This window comes from Eretmochelys imbricata, chromosome 25 (assembly GCF_965152235.1).
Source record: "Eretmochelys imbricata isolate rEreImb1 chromosome 25, rEreImb1.hap1, whole genome shotgun sequence".
In the NCBI taxonomy this organism is placed as follows: Eukaryota; Metazoa; Chordata; order Testudines; family Cheloniidae; genus Eretmochelys; species Eretmochelys imbricata.
In genome coordinates this window covers 1852296-1867435 of record NC_135596.1, presented here as the reverse complement: position 1 = coordinate 1867435, position 15140 = coordinate 1852296, and the positions used below count along the sequence as shown (strand labels likewise).

Below are 15140 nucleotides of genomic sequence, written 5' to 3'. Positions count from 1 at the left end.
GCATTCAAAAATAATCTAAAACTTTAGAGCCTACAAGTCCACTCAGTCCTACTTCCGCCAATCGCTCAGACAAACAAGTTTGGTTACAATTTGCAGGAGAAAATGCTGCCCACGTCTTCTTTTCAGGTGACATTGTAAGTGAGATCAGGTGTTCACATGGCACTGTTATAAGCCGGCATTGCAAGATATTTTCGTGCCATGTGAGCTAAAGATTCATGTGTCCCTTCACGCTTCAACTACCATTTCAGAGGACATGTGTCCATGCTGATGATGGGTTCTGCTCAATAATGATCCAAAGAAGAGCAGACTGACGTATGTTCATTTTCATCATCTGAGTCAGATGCCACCAGCAGAAGGTTGATTTTCTTTTTTGGTGGTTTGGGTTCTGTAGTTTCTGCATCAAAGTGTTGCATTTTTAAGACATCTGAAAGCATGCTCCACAGCTCATCCCTTTCAGATTTTGAAAGGCACTTCAGATTCTTAAACCTTGGGTTGAGCGCTGTATCTCTCCTTAGAAATCTCACATTGGTACCTTCTTTGCATTTTGTCAAATCTGCTGTGAAAGTGTTCTTAAAATGAACATGTGCTGAGTCATCATCTGAGACTGCTATAACATGAAATATGTGGCAGAATGTGGGTAAAACAGAACAGGAGACATGCAGTTCTTCCCAAAGGAGTTCAGTCACAAATTTAATTAATGCATTATTTTTTTAACGAGCATCATCCGCATGGAAGCACGTCTTCTGGAATGGTGGCTGAAGCATGAAGGGGCATACAAAGGTTTAGCATATCTGGCACGTAAATACCTTGTGAAGCCAGCTACAACAGTGCCAAGTGAATGCCTGTTCTCACTTTCACGTGACATTGTAAATAAGAACTAGTCAGCAGTATCTCCTGTAAATATAAACAAACTTGTTTGGCTTAGCAATTGGCTGAACAAGAAGTAGGACTGAGTGGACGTGTAGGCTCTAAAGTTTTACATTAAGTGCAGTAATGTAACAAAACAATCTACATTTGTAAATTACACTTTCATGATAGAGATTGCACTACAGTACTTGTATGAGGTGAATTGAAATATTTTCTTGTGTACAATGCAAATATTTGTAATAAAAAATATAAAGTGAGCACTGTACACTTTGTATTCTGTGTTATAATAGAAATCAATATATTTGAAAATGTAGAAAAAATAGAAAAATATTTAATAAATTTCAGTTGGTATTTTATTGTTTAACAGTGTGATTGATCAAGATAAATTTTTTTTAATCGTGTGAGTTAAAGCTGATTAATCAACAGCCCTAGTATAAACCTTTCAGCTTCTAGAGCAAATGAGACTGAGATCCTGCAAACAGCCTCAGTCATTACACAGAGTTGATGTAATTCCCAAGGCATGTTCCATCTTTTCACTGAATGAGGCTGGGGGGTCTTGTGCAAAAAAAAAAGGGTATAACTAAGGCTACGATTTAGACATGGGTATTTTTAATAAGTCATGGACAGGTCACAGGCAATAAATAAAAAATCATGGTCCATGACTTGTACTATAAATACCAGCTGGAGGGGTGGAGCTGCCGTTCCTGGGAGGGTCCGGGGGGAGCACTGCTGCTCGGGTGGTGGGGGGAAGCCACCGCCCCTGGCAAGGGTGCGCCACCACTGCTCTGGAGGAAAACCCCGGGGGAGAGCCGCTGCTTGGGGGCTCTTCGGAGGGGCAGGGCCAGGGCCAGCAGCATCAGGGGCCGCTGAGCTGCCGCTGATCCGGCCACCCCCAGGACTGTTGCCAGGGGCTGCCAAGCTGTGGCTGCTCCTGCTGCAGAAGTCTTAGAAAGTCACAGAATCCATGAATTCTGCAACCTCTGTGACAGACATGGAGCCCTAATCATAACTGTTAGAAGAAGCCTATTTACGTTGCAAATTCCAGTACTTAAAAGTTAAAAAAATGCCAATATTTAGGTTGCCTGTGCAACATTCTTTCTGCCTGCTTCTGTTCGGCTTCAGTCCATGCAGTCCATTTAAAAGTGTCTGGTCTGGATATGGCCCTGTTAGCCGACGGCCAAGGATGTTTGGTGAGGTGCCAGCTATGCCCGTTTATACCATCTGTGACTTTAACCACTAGGACGCACTGTCCCTTCGCGGCAGGCAGCCCGGGCTAGGCTGACGGATGCCCCAAGGTCCTAACCACCCGTGACTTTAACTGCTAGAGCTCAGAGCTCCTTCGCAGCGGGCAGCCAGGGTTGACTGACGGGTGCCCCAAGAGTTTGCCCCGTGGAGGCGGCACAATTCAACGCTAGGCTCTTAGTACTCTCACCTAATGGCCAGGCTTTAGAGCCAAAATGGCTGAGGTTCTTTAATTGTGTTGGCTGCTTTACAGTAAACCAGAGAAAACAAGTCAGGCTTATGCACAAATGGTTACCAAAATTTATTAAGCTAGATTCTAATCATGTGGTTACAAAATTGCTAGTGCCTACTTATTTAAATGTAGAGATGTTACACACACAAACAAGTTACAAAACTGAAGCCACAATCCCAAAGAAAGAAAACAAAGTATAGAGCTCTATTTCAAAATATGTGTACACTAAAGATAGGAGATCAGGTGTCGGTGCTTCTTACCCTCCTTGCATCTCTCGATTCCAGCGGTGCCAAGCCAGGATCGGTCACTCAATTCCGCGGAAAGACGAATAAGGGACAAGGCTTAGGGACCCTCTTAGCTGCAGAAGCCTTGGGAGGCTGTCACTTATCTGACCAGCAGATAGATAGTGAAAAGCACTCAAAAATCATGGTGCTGTAGGTCCCCTACTTATACCTCTGTACTCCTTTATTCTCTTTCTCCTTTCTTATGCCAAATTGAGGCTGGTCTGTCTGGGTGATGCCAGCTTTCGCAAGAGTAGTTTACACTTGCAAGGGAGAGAAACAATAAGTTTCGACTACTGGACATTTCTTTTGTCAGGGTAAATATTTTCCCACCTAGGATGTTGGTGTGTGTGCATCACGCTATTTAGTAGGGGCTAAGAGCCATGTCTGTCACAGGGCCTCTGCCTGCTGTGAGCTTAATCGTTGTATCTGTTCCCAGAGGCACATTGTAGCAGCACACCTGTGCTTTTCACAGCTTCAAAGGCTGTGCTGGAATATATGTTAAGTGCCCTGTTCCGGCTTCCTCCTGTGTTTCCAGCAATGCTGGTCTGGGGGGGGCTGGCTGTCTGGCTATAGGCCCGTGGGCTGCCTATTGACTACACCTGCTGTAAACTGTAGGTTTGCCATTCTGAACAGATTTGGAGTGGAATAGCTTGGAGAGTGATTGAAGCTGATTCCCTTTCCCTGACTATATTTCACTTCAACAGCTCAATGTCATTTACAGGCAAGGATGGGATTTTGGCCTTGATCTTTTTGAAACTCAAGCTCTCTGAAGGCTGGTTTTTATTTTTCTTGTTGGTTTTGTAACCCTGTAGTCCCACAGACTTCCTACACTGGCATCGATAGCAGGACAGAATACAAAGTGTTGATTAACAGAAATAGCAGTATCAAGGCAAAACAGGGACTGCATTAGATCAACCAAGAGTTTATTGCTCATTGTAGAATTTGCACAACACTTCAATTTCAGGAGCACTATAATGAGAGAGTTGTGATGACTGGTTTTTCAGTAGCACTTGTTCTGCAGCGAATGTTAAAAACTGACTGTTGTATAGAGAAGGCAAACAAGTTACACACTTTTGCATGCGCTGTTTTAATTTTTGGAGTGCGCTCATGGCTATTGCTTTGGTCGTGGAGCCATTAAGGAATGGAATAGGAGAATTTGCTTGGAGCAGTATGCCTTGCACATCTAGGGGGAAGAGGATTGGAAGGAGAGGAAGTTTCTTTGCCTTTTTCAAGATGTAGTAAGACAAAAGCTGTGAAGTGAAATTTTTTTAAAAAAAGATTTTGTTCATGTATCATAATAACCTGCCTAGGGAAACTTTAATGTTTACTTATCTTAAATATTTATATTCCTTTTAATAATTTCTCATACTTCCTTAGTATCTTTACCTAGCTTGAATCTGAATTAACACATACACTGAGAAATTCCCTCCCTTGCTGGAGTTCTCAATATTCATCAGTACTCACTGTGCCCAATGTCTGTCTAGGAAGGGCAGATACATTCCAAATAGCTAAGAGAACAAATTTGCCTTAAAGATGTCTGTTCCATTCTCTATAGGTTCTTGTACTGTGCTCATCAGTGTAGTGTTTGAGCACCATTCAGTAATGGATTAAGGAATGTAACTAACATGTCACGTGTTTCTCATCTTCTTCCGAGACGGACAAGTCCGTGCAGGGAGTACATTGATTTTAAAATTTGTATGTGTATATGTTGCTATATATTTGTTAGAGAAGGCAGGTCAAAGAAGTGCACTGGGAGAGGTTTGTGATGCCCAATAGTTCCTGAGGGAGTTTGTTCCACAGCCTTGGGCTGGGCCCCAAGAAAGCTTAGTGTGTTACTTTGCACTTACCATTACTGAATTTCATCTGCCATTGTGTTGCCCAGTCATCTAGTTTAGTTAAGTGTTTCTGATGTTCTAACTTCAACAAATTTGTGTCATCTGCAAATTTTGCCGCCTTGCTGCTCATTCCCTTTTCTGAGTTTTAAATAAATGTTAAACAAGCCTGGACCTTGTATGGAGCTATGTAGTACTCACTGTTAATCTTTAGCCATGGGGAAAATTGACCACGTATTCCTACTCTTGATTTCATGTTTTACAGGAAACCAGAACCCATGTTGTAACCATGTTTTAGTTTAGAAGCTCCGAAGGTTCTCCAACATGCTTTTCTTGCTTGTGTAGGGTGTCAGTACAGGCAAGAAAAGCTAGTGTATCACAGTGTTACCCAACAGCCATGCTTCACAGCTGTGTATGTGACTGATGGTTCAGAAAGAACTCGAGTGGCTTGCTGAAGGTCTCAGGATGTCTGTACCAGAGTTGGGAAGGTAGCCCAGATTAGATTTCCTAATTCAGTCCTGGTCTGTAACCACAAGCCCATCCTTCCTGTGTGACAGGAGCTGAAAGCTTCTGCGAAGCCTGCTCTGAATTTTTACTTAAAACTCATTGCTATCCTAGGTGAAAAATAAGAAGCTGGTGGAGCTGCTGAGGAGAAAAGTTCGCCTTGCCCAGCCTTATGCTGGTGTCTTTTTGAAGAAAGATGACAAGTAAGTGATATCTCTTGCTGTATATAAATACTAATGAGGTTGCATGATTGTGCTGGGAGTGCACTAGGAAAGCTGAGTCCATTAATTGTCTCAGTGGTGACTATGGTGGAAGATGTAGCATAGTGGTAAAAAGGGCTGAACCCTGTCTGTTACCCTTTGTTACCACTGTGCTACATCTTCCACCATTGCTACTGCTGGTAGAGAATTATGGGTCTTGGCTTTCTTTCTGTAGAAAAGTCCTAAACTGTTGGTCAACGGTAAGTAAAAGGTTCCATGTACTCATTAGAACTTTGAGTGGAGACCACATACTAGTTGTTTTGTTCACACCATTATGTATCAGACTCTAGGGACAAGGAGTTTAAGGAGTCACTGTTGCCTCAGTTTGTTGCTCCTTCACCTCCTTTTCCAGACTGGATATCTCAGACAAAGACTCTGAATGTCATACGCTGTGTCTGCACTGGTGACTGGACAGGGTTCTATGTGCATGGTTGTGCCAGAACCCCCTCCCTTCCACATCTAAACCAAAGAAACACTGGTTTTGAGGTGTGCATGGGGCAAGAACTGCACTGTATGTAAGGGAGCAGTATGACTGCTCAGAGCTCAAGTATGAAACTGCAGAAAAACCTGAGTCTCTGGATTAAATTTAGAAGTGTGAGCAACAAGGGTGATGTAGTGGTGGGAGTCTGCTATAGATCACCGGACCAGGGGGATGAGGTGGACGAGGCTTTCTTCCGGCAACCCACAGAAGTTACTAGATCGCAGGCCCTGGCTCTCATGGGAGACTTCAGTAACCCTGATATCTGCTGGGAGAGCAATACAGTGGTGCACAGACAATCCAGGAAGTTTTTGAAAAGTGTAGGGGACAGTTTCCTGATGCAAGTGCTGGAGGAACCAACTAGGGGCAGAGCTCTTCTTGACCTGCTGCTCACAAACTGGGAAGAATAAGTAGGGAAAGCAAAAGTGGATGGGAACCTGGGAGGCAGTGACCATGAGATGGTCGAGTTCAGGATCCTGACACAGGGAAGAAAGGAGAGCAGCAGAATACGGACCCTGGACTTCAGAAAAGCAGACTTTGACTCCTTCAGGGAACTGATGGGCACAATCCCCTAGGAGAATAACATGAGGGGGAAAGGAGTCCAGGAGAGCTGGCTGTATTTTAAAGAATCCTTATTGAGGTTACAGGGACAAACCATCCCGATGTGTAGAAAGAATAGTAAATAAGCCAAGCTGGTCGCCTGCCATAACAGTGAAATCCTGGCTGATCTTAAACACAAAAACGAAGTTTACAAGAAGTGGAAGATTGGACAAATGACCAGGGAAAAGTATAAAAATGTTGCTCAGGCATGCAGGAGTGAAATCAGGAAGGCCAAATAACACCTGGAGTTTCAGCTAGCAAGAGATGTGAAGAGTAACAAGAAGGGTTTTTTCAGGTATGTTAGCAACAAGAAGAAAGTCAAGGAAAGCGTGTGCCCCTAACTGAATGAGGGAGGCAACCTAGTGACAGAGGATGTGGAAAAAGTGAAAGTACTCAATGCTTTCTTTGCCTCTATCTTCACGAACAAGGTCAGCTCCCAGACTACTGCACTGGGCAGCACAGCATGGGGAGGAGGTGACCAGCCCTCTATGGAGAAAGAAGTGGTTCAGGACTATTTAGAAAAGCTGGATGAGCACAAGTCCGTGGGGCCGGACGAGTTGCATCCGAGAGTGCTAAAGGAGTTGACGGATGTGATTGCAGAGTCGTTGGCCATTATCTTTGAAAACTCATGGCGATCGGGGGAAGTCCTGGCTCCATGTCTAGTTGGCAGCCGGTATCTAGCGGAGTGCCCCAAGGGTCGGTCCTGCGGCCGGTTTTGTTCAATATCTTCATTAATGATCTGGAGTATGGTGTGGATTGCACCCTCAGCAAGTTTGCGGATGACACTAAACTGGGAGGAGAGGTGGATACGCTGGAGGGTAGGGATAGGATACAGAGGGACCTAGACAAATTGGAGGATTGGGCCAAAAGAAATCTGATGAGGTTCAACAAGGACAAGTGCAGAGTCCTGCACTTAGGACGGAAGAATCCCATGCACTGCTACAGACTAGGGACCGAATGGCTCGGCAGCAGTTCTGCAGAGAAGGACCTAGGGGTTACAGTGGACGAGAAGCTGGATATGAGTCAACAGTGTGCCTTTGTTGCCAAGAAGGCCAATGGCATTTTGAGATGTATAGGTAGGGGCATTGCCAGCAGATCGAGGGACATGATCGTTCCCCTCTATTCGACATTGGAGAGGCCTCATCTGGAGTACTGTGTCCAGTTTTGGGCCCCACATTACAAGAAGGATGTGGAAAAATTGGAAAGCATCCAGCGGAGGGCAACAAAAATGATTAGGGGACTGGAGCACATGACTTATGAGGCAAGGCTGAGGGAGCTGGGATTGTTTAGTCTGCAGAAGAGAAGAATGAGGGGGGATTTGATAGCTGCTTTCAACTACCTGAAAGGGGGTTCCGAAGAGGATGGATCTAGACTGTTCTTAGTGGTAGCTGATGACAGAACAAGGAGTTATGGTCTCAAGTTGCAGTGGGGGAGGTTTAGGTTGGATATTAGGAAAAACTTTTTCACTACAAGGGTGGTGAAACACTGGAATGCGTTATCTAGGGAGGTGGTAGAATCTCCTTCCTTAGATATTTTTAAGGTCAGGCTTGACAAAGCCCTGGCTGGGATGATTTAGTTGGGGATTGTTCCTGCTTTGAGCAGGGGGTTGGACTAGATGACCTCCTGAGGTCCCTTCCAACCCTGATATTCTATGATTCTAAGAACACTAGCACGATGAGCATGAACACGCCATGTCATTTTGTAGTGTGAATGGGGGTAAGAGGTGTGTACCGGATCCTAGTTCTCCATTCCCATTCCCACAATGCACTAACCCTTTCCTGCTTGACCCTTACCCAGATCTATAAAGGTCCCGAACCCCCCCCCCCTTTATTAACAGTTCTGTGCGGACCACTGCAGAACAGTTTTCCACAGAACTGTTTTCACCACTATAACCGAACATGAAATCTGCTCCAAGAGTTGCCACCTGGTCAGCTGAGCACACCTGCTCATCAATGTGTGATTGGAGTTCACTGTCCACACCTTCTCCCACAACACCAAGAACATCCGTCTTTACCAGGAAGATTCAGAGAGGTTGGTGCAGGTAGGTATTCACCAGACTAGCTCAATGCTGGGAACGGATAAAACGTGTCAGGCCATGGAACTGAAAGGCAAAAGACTCCAGCAGTCACTCCAGAAGGAGTTCTCCAATATGCCCCTTCTTCAAGGAGTTGGACCCAGTGCTTTCTAGGGCCCCCAGTACAGAGCCTGAGGTGACTCTCAACCCCCTCCTCAACCTCATGGGCCACATCGTCTTACAGCCAGGTCTATACTGGCAACTGGACACAGGTCCATGGGTGTCATCATCTAAACCCAGGGCGAGGAGGCAATGGGGATTGTGGAGGTGGCAGCCCCGGTAGACCCGGAGGAGGAGCAAGTTATCCTGCATCTCTGCCTGAGGAACCAGCTCAGCAAGCCCCTCTGGATGAGCCAGAAGAGGATCCCAAGACTCACCAGGAACCAGAACCCCAGGCTGGTAAGTTTAAATCCCACCCACCCCGCCAATATCCTCTCCCTCTTTCTCCAGGGCTGCATGCAGGACTGGAAGGCTACTCCCCTCCCAACCCCAAAATGGTTCCCGACCAAGATGTTCAACATTTTATTGAATTACCATGAATCACCATAAAGCTTATGGCAGAAGTTATTGAACAGATTATCAGCAAACTATCGTATTGCCCCTGGGTCTGAGAGTTCATCAGCCAACTGGCGGACAGCAAGGATGGGGGTAGAAAGGTCAAGGTGGAGGACAGGGCATTTGTACAAGATTAATGGTTCTTCAAAATTGCAACTGTTTTGTCCTTCAAGATATCAAACTTCCGTTACAGTAACATCCTTCTCTCCACAAACAGGAGCCATACCAGGGTGGGTTAGTGTCAGGGCTGGTTAGTTACGTACAGGAAGGAGAAGGAAGGGGAACAATCGCTTTTCCGAGGAGTGGGACAGCGGTTATCTGTCCTGGTGTCTGGGGTCTCCCTGCTTGGAGCCATGCTTCACAAGCTGGAGGAAAGGTGGGTGGAGGGGAGTTCTGCTCTGGTGACTGTACAGACACAATGCAGCGTCCCTTTGCAGTAGGGAGGAAAGTGGCTTGTGGTCTTGATTGGAAAGGTCATGGAACAAAGTACAATTGCTGTGTGATTTTTTTTTTCTCCATTCCTGTCTCGACTCTTTGCTGAACAAAGGGGCCCAGATTTAATGAACCTGCAATTGCAGGGGCCCACTTGGTGGTGGCTCGGCATTCACAGTGGTTTTCTTCTCCCTCTCCACAGTCTCCATCAGCTATCTTAGAATATAGTCTATTTCTGTTCAGATTGCCTTCTAGTCCCATAAGTGCACATCTGCATGTTTCTGGTGCAGCAGAAACTCCAGCTGGTTCTTAAGGTTCAATGGCAGTGCAAATGTGCTTGGTCCACCTTTCCAGCTCACCATCCCTTCCATTCAGCGACATGTAGAGAGGTGAGAAGCAGCTCAAACATCTCTCTGGCAGAGATTGCTAGGGTCCCCACTACGGGACTGGAAAGACACCTCCCTTTTTCAGTCTGGTTACTTTCAGACCTGTTTCATCGAAATGATGGCCAGCCTTGAAAGAAGACATAATGGTTAACATTACCCCCTGAAATAAATGCACCCACCATCCCAATCACAAATTTAAAGACAGTAAATGTTTAAAAACTATTATTTCATGCTACCTACCGCTTTCAGCAGGTGCTTTTTTCTCGGAGGCTGCAAAAGTTGTCTGAGAAAGAAGGGTAATGAAACAATCATTTCTGAAATGCTGAACAGTATCTATATTGTGAGCGTCAACAGCTAAGTTGTGTTATGTGGAGGGGATTTCTTACACCCTTCAAAAGGAAAGAAAATGATAGAATGCTGTTGTTCATTGTTCTTTCATTTTGTATTAATGGTCACAACTGTTAGCCAGACCACAGTTTAGGTGGGGATTAGTCAATGCTTGTAGGACCTGGAGAATAGTTGATGAAGGGGTTGGGAGGGGCTTTTACTACTGGCATCTGTGAGGTGTGCTGGGATAAGGGCACTTACAGGCCAACTATCAGTAACCCCATGGAAGTGCCCTTATCCCAGCACACCTCACAGATGCCAGTAGTAAAAGCCCCTCCCAACCCCTTCATCAACTATTCTCCAGGTCCTACAAGCATTGACTAATCCCCACCTAAACTGTGGTCTGGCTAACAGTTGTGACCATTAATACAAAATGAAAGAACAATGAATAACAGCATTCTATCATTTTCTTTCCTTTTGAAGGGTGTAAGAAATCCCCTCCACATAACACAACTTAGCTGTTGATGCTCACAATATAGATACTGTTCAGCATTTCAGGAATGATTGTTTCATTACCCTTCTTTCTCAGACAACTTTAACTGGGCAGACACCCATCACAGAACAGTCATACAGCAGAAGATGTTATAACTGTGGAGGTGCCCTGTCCCAACTACCCATAACAAGTCATTACCTAAATGAACGACTAATGACCATCAGCAGGAGGGGAACTAAACTGCTAATTGAAACACAAGTGAATGGGAATGGTCCCTGTTGTCTTTTTACAGCACCTGTACGGGGTTTGGTGCTTAGTTTGGGTGACTCTGCCTGCTGTTCCAAGATACAGGCATGATTTGCATCCTGGATTTCCCTGGCTTGCTGTGATCCAGCACCAGCATGAACATTCACTGGATCATGCTGACTGTAAAGGGTTTGCACGCCAGTCCTGTCCTGTGCACACTCTGTCCTAAAGTACTCTCCTTTATTCTCGCAAATGTTATGAAGCACACAGCTGGCCACATTATGAAGATGGCATTGGCCACATTGGCATCCAGTCGGTTGTGTAGGCATAGCTAACAAGACTTCAGCCACCCAAAGGTGCACTCCACTATCCTCCTGCAGCTGCTTAGTTTGAAGTTGAATTCAACTGGATTGGTTAGGGTAGGGTTTCATTAGCCAAGGTAGGAGCAGTACTCTGGGTCCCCCAGAATAACTCTGGGCGCAGAGACACCATATAGACCCATGTCATTTCTGGGGAATAAAGTTCTTTACTACCCCTTCAAGTGCAATCTCAGTCTCCTTAACACCTTGGCATCATGAACCTTTCCTGTGTGTCTGACATTAGTGTGCACGAACCTGCCTTGGTGATCTACTAAGCCTTGAAGAATGACTGAATAGTAATCTTTTCAACTGACATTCTCTCTCACTCCTTTTGGTGGGCAGAGTTTGGGGATTTGAGTGCCGTCAATGGCCTCCATGCAAACCCTATTCTCTGGACCCCCGCTATAATTTCTGGCCATGGGTTTGAGAGGGTTGATAGCTACCCAAATCTGCACTACCCCAAGCCTGACAGTGGACTTCCCCACTCTGAAGTGGTTTGTGATTGACTGGTAGCTGTCCAGCATTGACTACTGCTCTCTGGAAGCTGGCACTTGCTTCTGCATCAGTATGGGTTTCTGGAACAGAGTTCTGCCACTGTAGGATTGGGGCCAGCTCTCACAGGGCTCCATGAACATCTGCTTCCTCATTCTGAAGGTCTGCAGCCACTGGTCATGATCCCAAGTTTTCGAGACAATATGACCCCACCACGCTTTGCTGGTTTTTCTGGTCCAGAGGCAGCGGTCCACCCTTGGACATACGGTCACGACACTGGCAGTTTCTTGCTTCTTTGTCTCACAGGGTGACAGTGCATCAGTCACCTTTCTGGTCACGCATCTTTGGCGTGTGAGAAAGGTCTGAGTACATTCACTTGAAATTCTTGCCAGTTGCGTGCTGCAATGCACATGTTTGTCCTGAAAAAAGGAGCAGGACAGAAATGCATTGTCAGTCACTTGCTCCATGTCTTCTAAGTTGGCCAGGAGAAAAGGGTGAGTGGTCACTGACATCAACAAATGTGTGAAAGTAGCTGACAGGACCAATAACACACTGCAGGGTGGTTCCTAGAGGGTCTCCTTGTGATGCATATAACCCTGGGTTATTACCCCTGAAATTCTAATGCTAAAGGTGTGTAGCAAAAAAGTGGCAGAGTGGATGCAAGTATACATGTGTAATAGCTTGTGTGCCAGGTTCCCCCCGGGCTGTCATCTGGAACTGGGGTACCATTGAGCCCCCTGACCCACCAGCCTGTGACAAGCTGCAATACCCTCCAGCCTGCACTTTCACCAGCATTCACACAGGTAGGGATACACCCAGCCGCAGTTTCATGCAGGTTCTCTAACCACCAGCATCCTAGGCTGGGACCCCAGAGCAGTACTGTCCTGCCCTGGTCAATCTGGCCAGTATATGGGTTTAATACCCAGTCCGCCTCTCCCTCAATGTGAAGAGAACAATGCACACTTGTAACCAAGCAGAGATTTTCCTCAAGCACTCCAGTCAAAGCTCACTGGTCTAGATTAAAACAAAAACAAGTTTATTAACTACAGAAGATAGATTTTAAGTGAGAGCAAGCAGATCAAAGCAGATTACCTAGCAAATAAACAAAAAATGCAAACTAAGCTTAATATACTAAATAGATTGGACATGAATTAGCAGATTCTCACCCTAACTGATGGTACAGGCAGACTTGTAGATTCTTAAGGCATAAACTAAACTTGCTTTGCAGATTGGAATCCCCAGGTGTTTTGTACACAGGCTAGAAATCCCTTTAGCCTCGGTTCAGCACTTCTCCCAGTTCAGTCTTTGTTCCTCAGGTGTTTCCGAAGTCGTCTTGTGTGGGGAGTGAAGAGGCCTAAATGATGTCTGTCATAACCATACAGCTAAGGGTAACCTAGAATTCCTCCTTACCTCTGAGGGGTTAAGAAGCTCAAATAACGTGGTTGGCACCTGACCAAAGGGACCAATGGGGAAAGAAGATACTTTCAAATCTTGGCCGGGGGGGGGCTTTGTGGTGTGTTCTCTGGGAAAAGCAGAGAAGCATCAGGTCAAAAAACCTCCTCCTATAAACCATCCTCTACAAGTCTCTGATATTACAAAAAGAGTAAGTAAATAAGGCAAAGGCGCATTAGATTACCTTTTTGTTTTCAACTTGTGAATTTTCCCTTTGCTAGTGGGGGGTTTATCCCGGTTTTTTGTAACTTTAAAGTTTTGGCTAGAGGGGAATCCTCTGTGTTTTGAATCTGATTAGCTTGTAAAGTACTTACCATCCTGATTTTACAGAGGAGATTCTTTTACCTTTTCTTTAAATAAAATCCATCTTTTAAGAACCTGATTGATTTTTCCATTGTCCCAAGACCCAGGGGTTTGGGTCTTTGATCATTTTGTAACCAATTGGTTAGGATATTATTCTCAAGCCTCCCCAGGAAAGGGGGTGTAAGGGCTTGGGGGGATTGCTGGGGGAAGAGGAACTCCAAGTGGTCCTCTTCCCTGGTTCTTTGTTAAATCACTTGGTGGTGGCAGCATTACTTAAACCCAAGGTACAAGGGAGAATTTGTGCCTGGGGATTTTTTAACTAAGCTGCTAGAAATAAGCTTAGGGGGTCTTTCATGCGGGTCCCCACATCTGTACCCTAAAGTTCAGAGTGGGGAGGGAACCCTGACAATGTCACTCCCTACCATATATAGCTTTAGATATGGCAGGAACCCTTTGTTCCAAAACCAGTTCCCAGACCAGTGTGTGGGGAAAAATAGACACCCCAAATAGAGTCCAGAGTCATGTGGTTTGGTCATATGTCCTTGTAGAGTCATAGCAGCCATCACTCACAGGCTGTCTGTAGTGTTCTCGGGAAGGCTCACCAGGTGGGAGATAAGCTTCTCCTAAGGCCCTATTGTTCTTTCTGGTGGCCCACTGTCCTGAATAGGCCCTTCCCCGCCCACTGTGTAGACTGAAAGCATCTTGTCTAGTGAGTGTTATCCAGGTGTAACTACATTTGAAGTACAGATACATAGTATTTATAACTTCAGATACAAAAATGATACATGCATACAACTAGGACAATCATATTCAGCAAATAACTTGTCCAGTGGCACCTCACGTGACTTATCTTGCATAAAATAATTATGCTACAATCATAGCACCCTAATATCACTATGAAGAATATGGGGAGCAGTGTCACAGCTTTTAAGTGTGTCTAGCACAGCATACGGGAATACATGCGTGAGCATATGAATGGGTAAGTACAGGTTAAGGTCTGAAAGGACTGCCAGATCCTCTAGTCTGACCTCATGTATATCACAGGCCACCAGCACCTGCACATTAAACCTTGCATCTAAAATTAGATGCAAATGTTACATCCCACAGAAGACTAAGCTGTTATGTGCCCCAGCAGAGAGTAGGCAGGACCGAGGTGCCCCAGTGTTTAAGGCCCCTTCAATGGCAGGGTTTAAGTGAGATATATCTAAATAATCCCAGCAAGTGTGGCCTGTGCTCCATGCCTCAGAGGAAAGTGGAAAAACTGCCCATTTGACCTGGGGCATATGGCAATCAGTTAGACCTGAGCATGAACCAGCCAGCCAGCATCTGAGAGAGAATGCTCTGTGCCACCTCAAAGCCCTGGCCCACCCCACCCAGTGTCCCAACTCCAGATGTGGCCATCTCTGATGCTTCAGAAGGACCGCTCCCCCACCCCCCAAAAAACAACAGAATACATGGGGGCCAGGTGCTGGGTTTCAGGGAGAGAGTTGCCAAAAACACCATATCACCTTTGGGCAAATGTTGTTCACAAAGTGACATCCCATATCTAATCTTTCAATACTTGTCCTCAAGGGAAACCTGCTCAACATCTTCAGAAGGTGAGCCTGGGAATTTAAATTCATAATTCTGCTAGAACCAAAAGCCATGGATTTAACAGGGTTTTATGGCTCATTACAGCTATTTGTAACATGCCACACTGCCTGCTACCCTTAATTGCCCACT

The 15140-nt window shown here is 45.5% G+C and overlaps 1 protein-coding gene across 1 annotated transcript in view; it reads left to right on the top strand.

Moving 5' to 3' along the window:
• LONP1 (lon peptidase 1, mitochondrial) overlaps window positions 1-15140 on the top strand; it is a 48125-nt gene that overhangs the window by 4324 nt on the left and 28661 nt on the right. The window contains exon 2 of the mRNA XM_077841879.1: window positions 5076-5164. Coding sequence (XP_077698005.1) covers window positions 5076-5164 — 89 coding nt within the window. The remainder of the gene's footprint in view (window positions 1-5075; window positions 5165-15140) is intronic.